This window comes from Marmota marmota, unplaced genomic scaffold, assembly GCF_001458135.2.
Source record: "Marmota marmota marmota unplaced genomic scaffold, marMar, whole genome shotgun sequence".
Classification (NCBI taxonomy): domain Eukaryota; kingdom Metazoa; phylum Chordata; class Mammalia; order Rodentia; family Sciuridae; genus Marmota; species Marmota marmota.
In genome coordinates this window covers 11,414,341-11,432,716 of record NW_025999999.1, presented here as the reverse complement: position 1 = coordinate 11,432,716, position 18,376 = coordinate 11,414,341, and the positions used below count along the sequence as shown (strand labels likewise).

Genomic DNA, 18,376 nt, shown 5'->3' with positions numbered 1-18,376 from the left:
TAGAGGAGAATTGAACTTAATTACTACTGGTTTGCCAACTAGTTATAATCTGTCTTAATTATCTGTGTGTCCTCTGTAGCACTAAGATGTAACCCTCCCCCAGTACCAGTTTGTTAAACACATGAAAAGTTAGGGATTTATTAGATAAATTCCAGTACTTCTTAGTGTTATCTTTATAGTCACATATTATTATAGACATCAAAAACAAAATGCGGTTAGCACAAAAGTACCACACCAGAATCTGTGTTACACTGAGGTTTGTGAATATCTCCCTAACCTTCCCTAATGTGGAACAGGAAACATACAAGCTATGTGCCCAGCTGTGTGTGATGGTTGTCTGCTCACAGGGGGAAGCATGCATCATGGGAGCCAAGAGGATATACAAGAAGCGAAAATCCGAGCGGAAGTGTATGCAAGGAAAATACGCAGGAGCTATGGAATCTGAACCTTGTGTTTGCACAGAAGCTGATTTTGACTGGTGAGCTGGCACCATTATTCCATGGAGTCATTCTATATTTCAAATACACGTGGCCCTTGAAGAGAGTTTAGATTGGAAATAGTAGTGACATATGTAGGGCTCATGGCAAACCTCAGATTCTTATAAGATTATCTCTTGGGGACATCATGGTTACTAGCTATGTGCCTACATGATGACAAAACCAGGCATTTCTTTAGATTTAAAGAGGATTAAGAAGATAGTTGGTAATTATCTTCATAGAGTTGATGGATACTTTGGTCAAAAAGAGAAGCTAGATCTATCCTATGTTACTTTGGACAGCAACTCTGAAAACAATAATTGGACTTTGCAGGGTACGAAGATAAAGTCTAGATAAATTCTTTCTGGAATCCAGGGTTTTCAGTAGGAAATGATGGTCTTATAAGGCAGTAAATTCTCTGTCTCTGAAAATTTTCAATCAGTGGTCAGCTGAGTACAGCTAATAGAGATGTGGAAGACATTTGTGAACTCATTGTAAGGATGGATTTGATAGCATTATGAATTTTTGAAGTGGTAAAGAAGCTGGTTAAAACTGGAGAAGTACTGAGACTTTGAGTGGTTTAAACGAAACTCAGAGTGCCGTAGAATTCTTGCTGGAACATTTGCTAAGCAGAAACTTTGCTTATGGGACTAAAGATGAGTACCTTCACTTCATTCTTAGTCAATGTTTAGTGGTCAGGTAAGGTTGACAAATTATTAATGGTAAATGATTGTTCCATTTGTAATTATCTCTACAACATTTTATGTTATTTATTTTCCTCTTCTGTATTTCTGTTGTATATAGTTATGCGTGTGTGTGTGTGTGTGTGTGTGTATTTTTTACTTTAGAGAAAACAATCACTAAATAGGTATGTAGATGTTGAACAATTGAAATGTGACCTGGATAAGAGCTTTATCCAGGTCTTTAACAATTTATTTCTAACTGTGTAACCATCACAGGTCAAACACCTGATCATCAAAATATCAGTGATCAAACTGAGACATTGTGTGTGTGTGTGTGTGTGTGTGTGTGTGTGTGTGTGTTTATAAAATATTTTAGAAGAATTTTGCCTTCTCTAACAGTAGGACACTGGAGATGTTCTCTGAATGAGTAGTACTGGGAAGGCCTGACAAAACTGGGCTCCAGTGGACTAACAACCACCCATAGCTATCCCCTTTATTGATGGATAAGGCAAGTCAGCTGGACACAGTGGTGCACACCTGTGATCCCAGCGACTCCAGAGGCTGAGGCAGGGGGATTGTGAGTTCAAAGCCAGCTTCAGAAACTTAGTGAAGCCCTAAGCAACTCAGTGAGACCCTGTCTCTAATTATATATATGTGTGTGTGTGTGTGTGTGTGTGTGTGTGTGTGTGTGTGTGTGTGTGTAATATATGGCTGAGGATGTGGCTCAGTGGTTAGGCTTCCTGAGTTCAATCTCTGGAACCAAAAAATAAATAATAATAAATAAATAAATAAAAGCCAGTGCTGTGTCTCTTTGGGGTCAGCCAAGGCAACAGAGCTGCGATGACTTTAGCTCACAAGGACTTCCACAGGAGCCTCCCCAACAATGACTTCTGTTGTAGTCAGTGCAACATTACACTAATAAAGTGACAAAAATAAAAATACCTGTCCTGCACTTTGGCACTGACATCCTGAAATATATTTATAAGAAATCTTACCATGGGTTTTTCAGTCAGTCATCACAACCTCTTTCCCATCATGCACTTTATTCAAGGATTTGCAGAGGAAGTTAGCATGCTACACTACCAGCTTAGCTTTGGCCTTATGTAACAGTCATTTGTTTTCGGAGAGCAAATTTATTCTCTGGTAGAAAATTTGAGAGGATAAGTAAGAAGAGAATCCCCAATTCCCTCGTTTCTCCTGGAGACATTTCTTTAGGTTTATTTTCTGCAAGGTTCCAAAATAAACCAGCATGTTGTTCCTGTTCTTCATGTTCAATTGAGTGGAGGAAACCCAGGATACGGAAAGCAACCAGGCTTCTCTCCTTCCCTATTCCTTGGCCCTATCCTTGCATTCATTTGTGATGGGGATCTGTCATCATCTCACCAGCTGAACTGCATTCAGACAAGAAGAAAATTAATCATAAACAAGGCCATTGTAAGGTTTTTCTGGTCAGATGGGATTTGGGGGAACTGCATGATTTGTGAAAATATTTTGGAAGGCTCACCATGACGTTGTTGGGCTTTTACTGGTGGCTGGGATTTCAGTGATTCCACCTGACTGCAGTGTAATGAAAAGTGTTGTTACTGAATGTTCCCTTTTAGCTTGGCTCCCTGGACATTGCCCCAGGTGACCTTGCCAGGCGTGCTCCAGCATTTTTAATGTAATTCCCTGAAGTGAGCACTGGGTGTCCTGGAGGCAGCGATTCTGAAGTCTTACTACCCATGCTGTGTTGAACCAGCACCAAATTTAGCTGGTATGTGCAGAATTCTAAGTACCAGCTGCCTGGAGACAGGCCCCTGAGCTCAGCCGATGTCTTCCTTCCCACCCCTCATGTGCCAGCATCTCACCTCCATTACACAGATGGGCCAATTCCTACTAATGCTTGCTGATTGCTGCCTGCAATTTGTGCATGCAGAGGTGCAATTTGTTGTCATCCTCTGTGCCTGGTTTCATCTCCCAGAAGCCAAGAATATCAGGCCACTCAGAGGCCCCTGGAAGCAAGCAGAGAGGACTGGGAGAGAAGACAGACAGTTTCCAAACCAGAGAGAAGCTATAGAGCTGTTAGTCCCAACTGGCAGCAATTACTACCTGGGACAAAACTTTTCCTAAGGGGATGCTCTAGACACTTCTGAAGGACATTTTTTTTTTTGGCCATGACTTTAAAACATATGGTTTGTGCACAGGGAAACCTGGCTCTGCTTTAGTCGGTAAATCCAGATGTCTTGGAAGAGCATCCCAAAGACATCACCGGTAATGAGGCCTGTGCCACATGTGGCTGTATTAAACTCTATGGAGGAGTCGTTTCTAGGGCTCCAGCTTCCACCACTGCCTGGTTTCTAATTACATTCAGTGTTTCTTTCTAATGAGAACATAACCCACAATTTTAACTTAAAGGTGCTTAAATGGAATTATCGATTCTGCAGGAGGTTTTCATGGATTGTTGATAGATAGTCTATGGGAGGCAAGTTCCATTTTTAAGCTATTGATTTAGGGAATACATCCTTTTGACTGACTGGGGTAGAAGGTGGCTGTGGACTAACATGGAATTGTTCTGCGTCATTTTCCACCTACTGAAAGGTTTGTCTTGGCTCTTTCCCCCACAGTGACTATGGCTATGAGAGACACAGCAACGGGCAGTGCCTGCCAGCATTTTGGTTCAATCCATCCTCTCTCTCAAAGGACTGCAGCATTGGACAGAGCTACCTCAATAGTACTGGGTGAGTTTCGGAGGCAGTGACCTTGAGGGGGTCAATCTTTTCGGCTTTTGAGCACATGTTCAACTGACAGATTTACTTGTGATCCAAGACTGTGTAATGCATGTGCTTCATTTTAATAAGACAGCACAGGTTGGCATTGATAGTGCACTTTGTATCTGGGGCTAAGACTCTGGTTTCAAATACACAAAGGAGGAAGGTTTCCTTGGAGGAAGAAGATGATGATGCTATTTACATAGACATTTCTTCACTCTTTGATACTTTATCAGCTCTTTACTCATGTGAGGTTACCTTTTATACTCACTCCATCTGCATGAGGAAGGCCAAATAGATGATTTTTTTTTTAAATGTGCTTTTTGTTTTGTAGATGTGGAAGCCTGAGTCAAAATGGGAGCTCATTAACTTTTCAACTTACAAGTTTTAACAGGAGTGTGCTTTGCTTTCTGTCTGTAGTAAGGAATTGCCTCATGTGAATTGGAAACAGGACAGTTTCAGGATCTGCAGGATGAATCAGCAATCTGGAGACCCAGAAAAGCTGATGGCTTAGTTCCAGTCTGACTCAGAAAGCCAGTGGTAGAGTTCCTGTCCAAAGGCCAAGAAGCTTGAGACCCAGAAAGAAGCAACATTTAGGTTGGAATCCATAGATTAGGAAATAGCCAGTGTCCCACATTCTGGGACATCAGTCATAGGAATTGTCTCTTACCTGGAGTGGGTGTGGGGGAGACTATCAAACTGTCAGACTTTCTGTTCTCTTCAGACCTTCACGTGATTAGTTTAGGTCTACTCACATCAGGGAGGGCAGTCTGCTTGTCTACCTATATAAATGTTAATCTCATCTAAAGACATCCTCATGGAAACACCCAAAACAATGTTGAACTAAATATCTGGGCACCTGTAGCCCAGTCAGTTTGACATTGAATTAACTATCACCAGTGATTTAAAGGAGTTCTATATTTAGCTGTGATAAAGGCATTTTGGTTAGGATAAGGAAAATAAGTCTTTTCTTTTAAAGATGTATAATGTCTGTGTTTTGTGCTTGGATAAGAAGTATACATATTGAAAACTTTTGAAGATGAGTAAATGAGTACAGTATTGATCATTGTACTATTTTCTCTCTCTTGTGCCTATTTCCAAATTCTCATATAAAAAGGTTAAAATGATAGGAAGAAAAGGGAAGGGAAGGAGATGGGAGGGAAAGAAAAGAGAAAGAAGAGGAATTAAGATCTTAACAATAATCTAGGTCTATTTGTCCAAGTTTCTTTTCATTTCTAATGCCAGCTGCAGGATACAGAATCCACTGCAGGAAGTGAAATTTTCATTTATGTACTTCTTTATTAAATTTTTTTAATATTTTAAATTTTAAAATATTAAATATTTTTATAATATAAACCAAATTTTATAAATTATTATTCTAAAGGAGTAAAAGATGCAGAAATGGACTTTGACTATTCCTATGTCTAATGTTAGGGATTCCTTTGGATGAAGGAATACCTTTGGATGAAGGAATAAACTATGATTCATTTAAATAAAAGCACAAAATATGAGGAAAATGTAATAGGTCAGAGAGGTCTATAGCATCTAGTACCTTGGAGAACAAAATAAAAAGGGCTGATTATTTAATTAAACTTAATGGAGAAGGAAGGCAAAGACAAAAATATTTGATTATTTGAATGTACCAGCATGTTTGGACATTGTAAAGAGCACTGGGGATCCCTAAAGGTAATTTAAGAATTGCTTATTTCCACCACCAACTCAAATCAGTCCGAGACATTGTATTATTCTCTCTTTGGTGTTAATGAGAGGAATCTGAAGCTCAATAGGTCACAGTTGTTCCAGATCTGATGCAATCACAGGAATAAGATGGAGTGACCTCTTACTTTTCAGTTTATTGAGATTGTATAAGTCCTGAATATACTGACTTATATAAAATGAAACATCAAATGATTAAGTTACAATTTCCTATTCAGAAGCATTTATTGCCTGTGCCCTTGAAAAATTACAGTTTCCGTTGATTTGGTGATAAGTGTCCGGGTTACATAAATGTGTATCAATGCAATTGTTTATGTTCAATAGTCAAAATCAGAACATAGTCTCCTACAGTACAACCTGCACCCTCAGGGTTATGTTCTTATCAATGAGCATTAAAGATAGCTTCTGACCCCAGGTGATTTTTATTAGGTTGCTATCCACCGGGTTTGTGCATTCCATTCAAACATTTTGCACAAAAGCATCAGCATCGGCCTAAGAGCTTATGTGAAAAAAAAAAAACATGTGATAAGTTCTAGGCATCAGTAGGTATGACCTGCACTTCTAAGAATGGTGCTCATAGGTGGAGGAGTAACCACTGGATTAGGGTCCTATAGGGGTCAGTCGGAGGGAGAGGTGTCAGTAATAAACTCACTAATCAGTGTATCGCGTGAGTCACTCATTTTGCATGGGGAACTGGAAGACCTTCAGTTGGGACAAGGGCCTGAGTCATCTTATAAGACCTCACAACATCAAATTCCCATGTGCAGTGTTTGTAGCCAGCTCTAGAGTTGTCAAGTGGAAAAATGTAGGTGAAACTGAAAAATAACTCTGTCTTTCCTAATGTCGGCGCAGCATATCACCTCAGATGTCCCTTGGCTGTGTGTTGATTCAGCAATATTTCATAAGCACAGATTCAGCATGTAATATTGTAGTCACTACAATGCTGCTACCTTTCTATTAAAAATATTTATTTACAAAAGAATTGTATAGATATGTTTTAGGTGTTAAAAAGTCTGCTTGGATCATTACCCGATCCTAGCCCCATTCCCACAACTATTTATTTGGTATTCATGCTTCCACACACTTTTTTTAGCATTTGCCGGTGAATAACTATGCCAAGAGAAAGTATATAAAATTAATTTGGAAGGCTGTTTTTGTGTGATTTGCTGTTTTTATGTGATAGATATTCTGTTTCCCTTTTTAAGTTAAAAACATATTTTAAACATCTTTCCAAGTCAGAATATAGAAGGTTACTTTCCATCTCATTTCTTTTTATCCCATGGTATTAAGTATTATAGAATTATTTAATTGTTCCCTTTCATGAACATTTGGGTTGGGTTTTTTTTTTGCCACTATAAACAAGGCTACAATTAACATTCCAATACCATATTACTTGTTATTAAAAACACACAAAGCTAATTAAATCTCTTGGCAATGGAGGTGTTTCTGCTAGATTATAAAGCAAATTCCACTCAGCCAACTGGACCTGAGTATTAGGAGGTGCCAAATAGTTCCCTTACAGGGTTTTAAACAGGAACCTCCTGCCCACCTGTTGCCTGTGAGTCCCACAAGGTAGGAATTTGAATTAACTGCCACCCTCTTTAGAGGCAAATGCCAGTGGATTCAGTAAGGGTAAGATGAGGGGAAGCTCAAGTAAGATTTTCCTAGATGAATCAGGTAAACAGGGTCCTTTCTGGCACAAAGAACAAGAGATGACTGGTGACAGGGCCACACTGGTAATCTTCTGATGGCTCTGACACCAGTGCCTGGAAGCTATAGAAGTAAGGAGCCACTGTGCCCCCTGAGTCTCTCCAATGACGGTTTTAACCTGTCCTTGAGAAGCTTGTGCTCAGTCAGTGTAGGATAACCTCAGGACTGGGATGAAGTGCAGAAGAATCCCAGCTGTGGCTTGGCCTGCAGTTAGTGCCTGCCTGCAGGTTACTCCTGGGCTGAACCTCCCAGAATAGCTTCTGGAGCAGAAATGTAGTCAAAACTTGAACTGAGTGGGTCTGTTAAACCAAAGGTCACCCTTGTCAGTCCAGGGCAGTAAGCAGACCTCCCAGCATCACCATTTTGAGAGCTTAGTTGGAAGCAAGCAGGAAGACCTTCCTACTTTTTATTTAGTTTTGAATGACTCAATGTATAAATGGTTAGGGTTGATTTTATAATCAGCTTACTACTGTGTGTATAGAGCAGTGTTCTCAGGTTTCACCAAGGTGGAAAAATTCCTGCATATGTTATTAATATGCCAACAGAAAGGCTGTTTTGTTTTTTGTTTTTTTTTTGCCAGGGGCAAGGGGTACCAGTGATTGAACTCAGGGGCTCTCAGCCACTGAGCCACATCCCAAGCCTTATTTTGTATTTTAGTTAGAGACATGGTCTCACTGAATTGCTTAACACCTTGCTTTTGCTGAGACTGGCTTTGAACACTTGATCCTCCTGCCTCAGCATCTCAGGCTGTTGGGGCATTGGGTGTGCACCACCACACCTGGCTAGAAAGGCAATTTTTGAGGAGATGCCAAAATGTTTATCAGCTTCACTGTATAGAAGTGAACGTTTGGACAATTTCTGTTTCAGTTCTTGGCTAAAACTTAGAAAAGATGGTTTAAAAAAGAAGTGAGTAAGCGCAGAATATGCTTCCAGGGGGCCGCCATCCTGACTCCTAGTCCACTGGTATCAGGGTTTCTAATGTCCACGCCTGGAGCAGCGAGTCAGCAAAGCCCTGCTGTCTTCCACTGTCAGCTACCTGCCTGGTTCACCTCTGGCCCCTTAAAACGTCCACAAGCCATTTCACATCGCGATGAATAGTAAGGGGTTTGCCTGCTTGAATGGAAAGTGAAATATAATTAAGGATATTTCATATGGTGTAAAAGAGAGAGATTTTTGAATGAAATGATGGAGGGTTTTCCATCCAAAGCTACCATTGACTGTTATCTTTCGTGAGTGATTTAGTTTCTTTGAGCCTTAGTTTTCTTAACCTATTACATTTTGCTATTTGCCTTCAAGTGTGAATAACTGTGATACCATATAGAAAGCATGTAGCAGAATGCTGGGCACATGTATTACAAGATACAAATACCATCAATTGCTATCATCTAAGGGTTTCTCTAGAGTAGAGAAAAAGAGAGGGGTAGGGAACTTTCTTTTATTGTGAATCTGTAGCCCAGACATGTATTTGATGCCTGGTTGTCACTGCAATGCTGATATCTGGGACATTTTTCATCTAAACCTCTGCTATGCTGTCTATAAAACAAAAAGAAGTACCCCCATAGGCGCCTAACGTCACGTAATTAGAAAGTGATGGAACTGTGGTACACCAAAACACATGTCTATCTTCCATGCCATTTTGACCAGAAAACTCATTTACCTGACTGCTAAACATGTTTCTTTTGCTCAAACAAAATGACAACCATGTTAATTTCATATTCTGTTGCATGTAAATGCTGAAATAACCTCAAATTCATTCCCCTTTTTTCTCCACCAGTATCTATAATTATCTCAGTTTGCACATACACAAGCACAGCCTCATTGAGTTATACCTACATATGGTTAAATTTTGTTTATAGTGTGTTGGAACCAAGGAACACACTGCAAATTTAAGTTGCTAAATTAACTAGGACATTGCTTGTTTCATGCCAGTAGTAAAAGATTCTGTAAATATCAAATAAAGTGGCACTGGGTTGGTTTGCTCTAAGAAAACAAGATAATCTTCTCAAGGGACAGATTTCTTCTTGCTATTAAGTTGCAGTTATTTCTAGATGTATTTTTTTTTAAAGTGCATGTAGAAATTTCTTTCTGTGGAATTTCTTTATCGGAGCCATTAATTCCTCATGGAAGAATGTTCAAAGACAACTCTTACTATTTCTCAGGGTTAGTTTATCAATATATGATGGGGATATTTACTCATGAAGCACAATTTTAAAATGATAGTTTAATTTCTGTCTCTATATAAAATATTTAGTGAGTCCAAGAAAAAAAATACAGACTTAAATTCTATGAAAAATAACAATTTCCATACTATTAACATACATTTTGAATGTTTTAAAACAGGCTTTTATAAACATATTCCTCTCTACATCAGCCATAGAAACACTGAACCCCTATCTAACGTACCATTCCCTTGAATTTGCTATTTCCAGGGACATCGTGAGCTGTGATCTCTTCCCATGTGACTATTCCAGGTGCCCTGTGGGGATTTTGATGTTCTGTCTGATCTCTGTTCAATGAAATTTGTCAGTGTGCATCAAGGAGAATAATTGGCCCTAAAAGTGGTACATGTGTTTAAAGTCCACAGAAAGGAAATCACTTGCATTATTTACAGACTGATCGCTGCAGGGGACTGTGTAGCTGTTTTCTAGCCAAGAACTCTGCAGTCTCAGTGCGAACACACAATAATTTCTTGTTGATATGAAGTTGACTCCTTAGAGTATGCTTCTTAGCTGAGGTTTCCCATCTTTTCATGCGAAGTCATAGGGATTGGGAAATGAAGAAGATGTGTATTACAGTCATGGACACATACTTCCTCTTATGGTTGTTCCTACCCACATGGAATAGAATTGGCATTAGTGTTTCTCACCCAGGTGCTTTGGCAAAGTGGCACAAGAACAACAAATTAGCCCAGAGTCCCTGGACTCCTAATCATTTTCTGTCTGACCTTGTGCAATTCTCTAAGCTATCTCCTTTTCCTGATGTGCAAAACAAGGGGATTAGATGATCTTTGAGATGCCTTCAAACTCTAAAATTTCCTTGATCAACTGAAATGATTCAATAGTAGGTTTCCTTGGACTGCAGGTGTTCAAAAAAAGGAAACATGTTTCTATAATTCTATTGACAATGAATTGACTCAGATTGTGGATCCTATGAGCCAGTTCTCATGATTCTTTATATTAAGCCATTTAGTCAAGTGTGGCCACATGCCCCATTTTATCAAGCTTGTGTTCAAAAGGAAGTCCCATTCCATTTACTATTCAAATTAAATAACTTGTGCTTTCATCTTGCTTAATGCAAGAGCTACTTTATTCCATCCACTTGGTCTTTTGTCTCATTCCAGGCCCTTATCCCTAGGTCTGCCTACTTGGTTTAAAGTAAAAGTTCAGAGAGTGGTTTTGCCTTTAGGTAAAGAACTTGGAAGACCTCCCTAGTCAGCCAAGGACTTTCTAAATATTGCTATTAGGGTTGTTGCATAGGATGATTGTTGATTCATGGGCACATTGCTATCCCTGAGCATGCCTTATCACCTGGATTCCAATTAAAGCATCTTTGAGCTGCCTATACCTACACACAATGGATACATATAGCCAGCCACCAGTAAGGCCTGTCAGCTTGGATGTCTGGCACAGTCCCTTTTCATTGAAGATGAGGAGACCTGGACTCCCCCACCACTGCTTTCCTGGGGGCAGTTTCTCTCAGTAAAGTGGTGGAAGAACCTATCTCTATTCCACTGTTAAGCCCTACTACTGCTGACAGAGGTCTGTAGGTAATAGCTCTTTCAATTTACGCACATGAACATATACATGTTGCTGTTTCCTCATTACATGCATTGTTAAGAGTAGTGGGTCTAGGAATATTTTAAGTCTTAGCCACACACTGTACCCAGACCCAACCCCCTTCTGTGTCCCTAAGGCTTGCTCTATTTCCTACTTCATTAAGTCCAGTATCATTAGAACAAAGCAGAGTTTTCCCTTGAAACCAAAGCACATAGTCCAATCCACAAAATGAAACTATTTTATATTTTTCTCATTATGAGTGCTAATATGGGAAACCATTGCTCAGTGGCAATAATATCCATCTGGGTACAGCAAGAACTAGAGTTCCAGTTTACCTCGGTCATTACATGTTCTAATTCCTATGGGGGGAAAAAAAAAAGGAAGATGCATCTTTACATCAAAGCCTGATTTCTCGGCTTATTTTTTAAAGCATGAGTCAAAGTGTAAGAGGAGGAAAGAGCATCCCACATAGAATGAAAAACAATTGAGAATTTGGTTCCACAACACTAGTTTTAACCTCCAGGGTAGTGGCATTTAATCCTGGCTGCAAGCTAGAATCAACGGGGGACTTAAAGTGAAAACAAAAACAAACTGATGTCCAAAGTTCCCAATTAAATTCAGATTCCTAGGGGAAGGTCCTAGGCATCATACATGTATAAAATGCCCTCAAGTGATTCAAAGGGTCAGACAGAAGTGAGATTTCTGCATCTTATAGAATGTCAAAGAGATAGGTGTACTCTCATATTCATTGCAACGTTACTCCCGTGGGCAAAACATGGAAGCCAAATAGGTGTCCATTAGTAGTTGAATGAATAAGGGAAATGTAGTATACACAGTGGACTACGAAGAAGTCTTTAAACAGAATGACCCTCAGTCATTTCCAACAACATGGATGGAACTAGCGGACATGCTGCCAAGTGAAATAATCCTGGCACAGGAAGACAAACACCACACGATCTCACTTGCTTACATGTGGAATCTTAAAAAATTGCTGCCATAGAATCAGAAGAGAAAGGTGTTTACCATAGTGGGTAGATGATAGTGAAAAGGGAGATGTCCTTTAAAGCATACCAAGTTGTAGTTAGACTGGAGAAATGAGTTTTAGTGATCTGTACGGGACCACAGTTAATAACAACATATCGTGCATGTAAGATTTTCCAAAAAGATAGATTTTTAATATTCGCACCACAAAAAAAAATAACTTGATGTTTATGTTTGTTACCTTGATTTAATCTTTCTACAATGTCTATATTGATTACATTGTACTCTATAAATATGCAGTTATTACTAGATTTGAGATCTGCTGAGCTTACACAATACTCTTACCTTAATAAGTGAATAGTCATAAATACATGTAGTCCGACCACACCACCCCAAATTCATAAGAGGGAAAAAAAAGGCTGAATAGAAATATCTGCAGTATGAAGACTCACAATGCTTCTTTCCAGGTTTAGTCTCACAAAGAAGAAAATATAGCCTTCATCTTTTTAAAAAAATTGTCCAGGCAGCACATAAGCAAAATGAAAGAAAGTATGGGTAAAAAGGAAGAGGTGACAGAGTCATATCAAGATAGGAAGGAGGAGAATGGCTGAAACTGGAGGTGTTGGAGTAATAAGGCAGTCTCCACTGATGAGCTGTAGGTAATATCAAAGGCACATTTGCAGAATATTTCCTTTTCAGTAATTGTACAAAGACTCCCCTGCCATTACAAAGCACTTTTCTTCTTGGCAGATTGAAGAATGCTTTACCAACTAAATGCATCTCAGTAATATCCAGAGCTCAGGTCCAACATAATCACAAGTTGCCTTGTTATTATGGAGGTAGCAGCCCCATTTAATAACATATTAAATGCATTATTCATTTATGTAACTCAGACCCAGGGACAGCTGCTGGGATGAAAATAGAACCATTCTGTAATGCAAAAAGCAGGTGTGTGCTTACTTGAGTAAATTAACTCTGTATTTCTGCACAATTTTCTTCTAAATTTCAGGGACAGGTCTGGTAGGGCTAATGTGATGCCATTTTCATCCAAGAAATAAAATGGTTTCAGAATGGTTTTTAATGACCATTTAAAAAAAAAAAAAATCATCAACAGCCTTCTCTGTGGCGGAATCCCAGGAGGATAGATTCGTGCTTTGGGTTGAAGCAGAGCTCCTGTTGCTGCAGGATTTAGGAGAACCTGAGGTGATGATTGGTCAGAACGGGTGACAAACAAAAGAAATACTCTGCACCTCATGATGCCAGTAGCAGTGGTGGGCCAGTGCTGGTGCTGCTCGCCAAGATGGAGCCACAGGTGTGTTTGATGCTATGCAATTAAAAAACATAACCTGCCTTTAGTTTGCACACTGCCACACCTCTGAAACCAGCAGGCAGTTTCTAATGCACAGTTAAACTCCCTGAGATGCCATGATTATTCTGGAGGGTTTTGCTGGTCATTTTCTTGCTACCATTGCTGTTACCAAAATGTTATCATTCTGCAATGTATGCACCATGGGAGTTTTTTTTTTCCCCCCTCTTTCCTCTCCCACCTGCCCTTATTTTCTCTCTTAATCAGTTTACACTCATAAAAACATAAAAAGGGATTTCTTTTCTAGGCTGATGTTCAAATTGCTCATGCATGACAATGACCCAGCAGAATGGGCAGTGATCTAAGTGCTGGAGCTGGAATTTGGAGGCTGCCCATTCAGCTAGGTGTTAACTCCTTAGTTGATGGATTATGAGGAGAAGCAAGGACTCCCAGGATAGAGATCAGCACTGCTCATTTGGTGGGTGAGGGGTGAGTGTTTGGGGCAGCAGTAATAACTGATGCTATGCTGGTATGTCAACATGTAAACTGATGCAGTCATGCCAGTGAGGATTTCTAGATTCTCAGCTCTGCTTATTTGAGCACAAGGAGATCCTCAAGGAGCTTTAAAGTTTATACATTTCTCAGGAATCCTGTGAAATCATGCAATTCAAAGAATTTCTATTACATGAATCATGAAGACCTCTTTAGGAGTGTAGATGTGGGTCAATCTTACTACTGTAAAGAGGCAGTGCAGGGTAATAGTAAAGAGAGGATGTGTTATACGGACAGATAATCCAAATTGGCCATGCAAGAGGACACAGAAGCAGAAGGAGCAGAAGAAAAGAAGTGGTTTCAAGAAGATTAGAAAGACATTTGGATGGAGCCGAGTAAGCTGGCTGGGGAGAATCTTCAGAAAAAGTAGAATAAAATCATCTTGTAGAGGGCTTATGTGAAGAATTATAGTATTCACAGTTTATCTGGAGGGCATTTGGAAACCATGAAGCTTGTGAACAGGGAAGAGAAATAACAATACTAACTGAAAATAGTTGAAAACATTTCACAAGTACTTGCTAAGTGATAGGGCAGTTTTCAGCAATCTGGGTACATTAATTCATGGAATTCTTGCACCTACCCCATGACATGAGTTGAGTATTAATGGTTGGCCTTGTGCTGATCCATAATGTCCAAAGTGCTTTTGCAAATTTCTCATTGATTTTTTAACCCTGCTTTTAGCTTGTCAATCCTGAGATTCAGGAACGGAGGGAAGGACATTGGCTAGATGTAAATGAATTGGAAAACTGCCTGCAGCTCAGATAGATCCAATCTATTGCCAGTGATGTCAAGTTTTCCTGGAACCTAGTTTTACCCATTCTTTCATGTACTGCGTGAACTTTTCATGGTATAGTCACCAAGCTGAGTAGTTGTGACAAAGACTATGTAGCCTACAAAGCAAAAGGCTTATTAGCTGGCCCCTTAAAAGTTTGCCAACCTCTGGTCTAGTATATTTTGATTTCTTCCAATTTATGTTCTACCACTAACTCTGGAAAAGTGAATTTGAGAAATCAAATATAACTACAGGGGTTGCTGAGCCCCTCGGGGGGAAAAAAAGATGACTTGGTAATACTGAACCTCAAAGTTCTTAAAGGTTGGTCATCCTGAATATACAGATTCTAATTTACCATGAAGCTGATAAATTTCTAATAAATTGAAAGGGACATATTTGTAAGATAATTCATTTATTCTTTTATTAGAGCTAACATGAGAATAAGCAAAAGTTTGAAGGATTTACTCAGAATGCAAAAACTGAAGCCTCCTTGGTGTAAGGTTTCAATAGTTCAATCAGTATACCTTCTCAAGAAATGATTAGAAATTACCAAATTTAGCCAGCTTTTTCTGTACTATGCCATTATTGTAGCATCCTTTCTCTGAATTGTAAGTTCCCTTGCCATCTATGCAGTAGTCCCCCTTTATCCACAGTTTCACATTCCACAGTTTCAGGTACCCATGGTCAACTGCAGCCAAAAAATGTTAAATGGAAAATTCCAGAAATACATGTTTTATTAGTTTTCAACTGTGTCTCATTCTGAGCAGTGAGGTGAACCATGCCTGACTCTACATCACAATGCCTTTGTCATTCAGCTAACAGCATCTCATCATGTAGCCATTGTTCACCTCCCATCATCATAGGAAGATACTGGGAGTTCAATAAGATATTGGGAGAGAGAGAGGGAGACAGAGAGAGACCACATTCACACCAATGCTATTATAGTCTATTATTGAAATTGTTCTCTTTTATTGTTATTTTTGTTAATCTCTTATTGTGTCTAATTTGTAAATCACACTTTCTAATAGACATATGTGTATAGGGAAAAGCTTGTATTTATCAAGTTTGTTACTACTCATAGTTCAGGCATCATTGGGGATCTTAGAACATATTCCCAGGACTGTATTATTCATTCTGGTTCTTAATTATATGTTCTTTAAATGATCTCCTTAATTATCGATTTATGTCTCTTCATCCTGATTTTTGACTTAGTGTAGGGACAATGTCTTCCACTGTGTGCATTTCCTACAATGAAGAAAATGAAGAAATGATTCAACAGTTGATTTTATGAATCAAAGAAGTCAATTAAGATGCAAATAATAGATAACAATTTGTTGCTCCAATTATTTCTCTCTATTGGAAGCTAGATATGAATCAGCCCTAATGCTCAGAGTAAAAGGGAAGGTAGGTGGGTGATGGCCCTGATGGTCCTCAGGGCCAAGCAGCTCAGTGTAGTAAAATCGTGGGAGTAATCTTCTTTGTATAGAGCTAGTTGACAACTTGAGCTTTTCTCCTTTTAGGTATAGAAAGGTGGTTTCCAATAACTGCACTGATGGCGTGCGAGAACAGTACACGGCCAAACCACAGAAGTGTCCAGGGAAGGCCCCTCGTGGGCTCCGGATCGTCACTGCAGATGGAAAGCTGACAGCAGAACAGGGGCACAATGTCACTCTCATGGTGCAGCTGGAAGAGGTAGGCTGATTCCTGTCTCCCCCTCTCACCTTCTAGAGCTGGTGATTTTGTTCTAACAAAGCATAGTTTCCTTTGCGTATCTTTTTTAACCTTCTCATTTTTGATGCAGTTGTTTTTTGGTCTTTTAACTTTGCTTTATTGGCACTTTCAGCAAAATATATTCTCAGGATACATTAACAGTATTCCCAGAGTAATTTAACCCACACATATACTCACCAACCTAAAAGATGCTAATGCTTTTGCCCTCTCAGCCTCACTTCTTGGCTTTTTTTTTTCCCAAAGGGAACAGGCTGGTCAAACATACATCACGAAGGCCAATCTAAACATCACCAAGTCTAATATCTTTGACAGTTGAGAGCTTGTATTTTGGTAGCACCTGAGGGATATCATTATGAGCATCAATTATTTTTTGCCAAACTATGGTTGTCTGAAATTTCTGACTACATAGATGGCAGATAAGATGAAGTTTCTCCTATGAGGTTTAGAATGCACACAGGATTTTTGTCATCTTGTAAATGAAGAAGAAGGCCTCCCAGGGATAAGTACTTTCATTACATTATTTCAGTTATTACACCAGGCAGTCCTACCTTCAACCATATTTTGGGGGAAGCTAAAATGTGTCCAGCACTGTACGGGGCCAAAAAAATAAAAAGGGATTTTAAAAGTCAATATTAAATATATACCATTGCCTTCCAGTTTCCTCTTCTGACAGTTCTTGGCTTCAGGTCTTTGACATGCATGGACTCCCCTGGAGAGCATTTTCAAATGCTGTGTTTTGGTCACATCCCCAAAGATTTTCATTTGGAGAGTTGGCATGGGGCCTAAGAACTCCTTTTTGGAGCAAGTTCACAGGTTATGCCTTGTGCTTGGAGGAAAACAAACAAAAACAATGTCAGTGTTTTTGGGAGAGGACAAATAAGGAGAGAACAAAATCATAGGCTCTGGGGCATGACTTGAAAGAAAAAGGTGAAGTAATTAGGATTGCTTTGTCAGGTTACATCAAAATTATTTGTATTTTTGTTCCTCTGGGATAAATGAATATTGAGTTTGAAACTGTGGCTTAGATGATGCTTTTCCTTCTGGTCCAAGGGATACTTAAAAACCAGTGCTTTAATCTAATACTTTTTTCCTAATATTCCTAAATGAGTGCCTTTCAAGACCAATATTCTAAATACTGAGATTTCCCCAAAATCCTGTATTGGGACTAGAATTATACAAGTTAATTTAGGTCAATTGGAATTGCTTGTATTTCACATAAATAAATTCTGTGGGGACTTCTGCCTGAGGCTATGACAGATTAGCTTGCAGCAAACCAAATCAAGAAGACTGGGAAGCTAGGTTCTCTTCTCGAGAGATGAGGGATTCAATGGGATTAGTACAATATTTTATCTTATATTTCTCTTCAAGAACTTTGTCAATTGATATATTATACTATATAGTAGTCTTGGATTTCAGATTCCTAAATAAGACCAGACAGAAAGTGTTGGCTAAAAAGGAATAATAAAATAATAATAATAATAATAATAATAATAATAATAATAATAATAATATAAGAAATAAAGGAAATGAGTAGTAGAGCACTTGCTTAGCCTGTATGAGGCACTGGGTTTGATGCTCAGCACCACATAAATAAATAAATAAAATAAAGTATTGTGTCCATATACAACTAAAAAAAAATGGTAGAAAATGATGAAATGATAGGTAGGTCTAACACAGATGGAATTATAGGCCTAGCAAAGAGGGACATAAGGAGCAAGCATCACTTCTGAAGAAATAGTGGCTAAGAATGTTCTTAGAGTCAAGAAATGGAACAGAGTCAAGAAACAGAGGTATATAAAATATATGTTTATGTATTATCTAATGAAATGAATATATATGTGTATGTGTACTTACAGAGAATGTATATATTTCAGTAACAAATACATAAATATCAATAAACAAATCATAGTCTTTTCAATAATGGTG

At 38.9% G+C, this 18,376-nt stretch overlaps 1 protein-coding gene across 7 annotated transcripts in view; it reads left to right on the top strand.

The window, feature by feature from the left end:
* Positions 1-18,376, top strand: part of Sorcs1 (sortilin related VPS10 domain containing receptor 1) — a 469,029-nt gene that overhangs the window by 389,013 nt on the left and 61,640 nt on the right. For all 7 annotated transcript variants that reach the window (XM_048807293.1, XM_048807294.1, XM_015494770.2 and 4 more), the window contains exons 16-18: positions 348-478; positions 3,763-3,876; positions 16,240-16,411. In XM_048807293.1, coding sequence (XP_048663250.1) covers positions 348-478; positions 3,763-3,876; positions 16,240-16,411 — 417 coding nt within the window. The remainder of the gene's footprint in view (positions 1-347; positions 479-3,762; positions 3,877-16,239; positions 16,412-18,376) is intronic.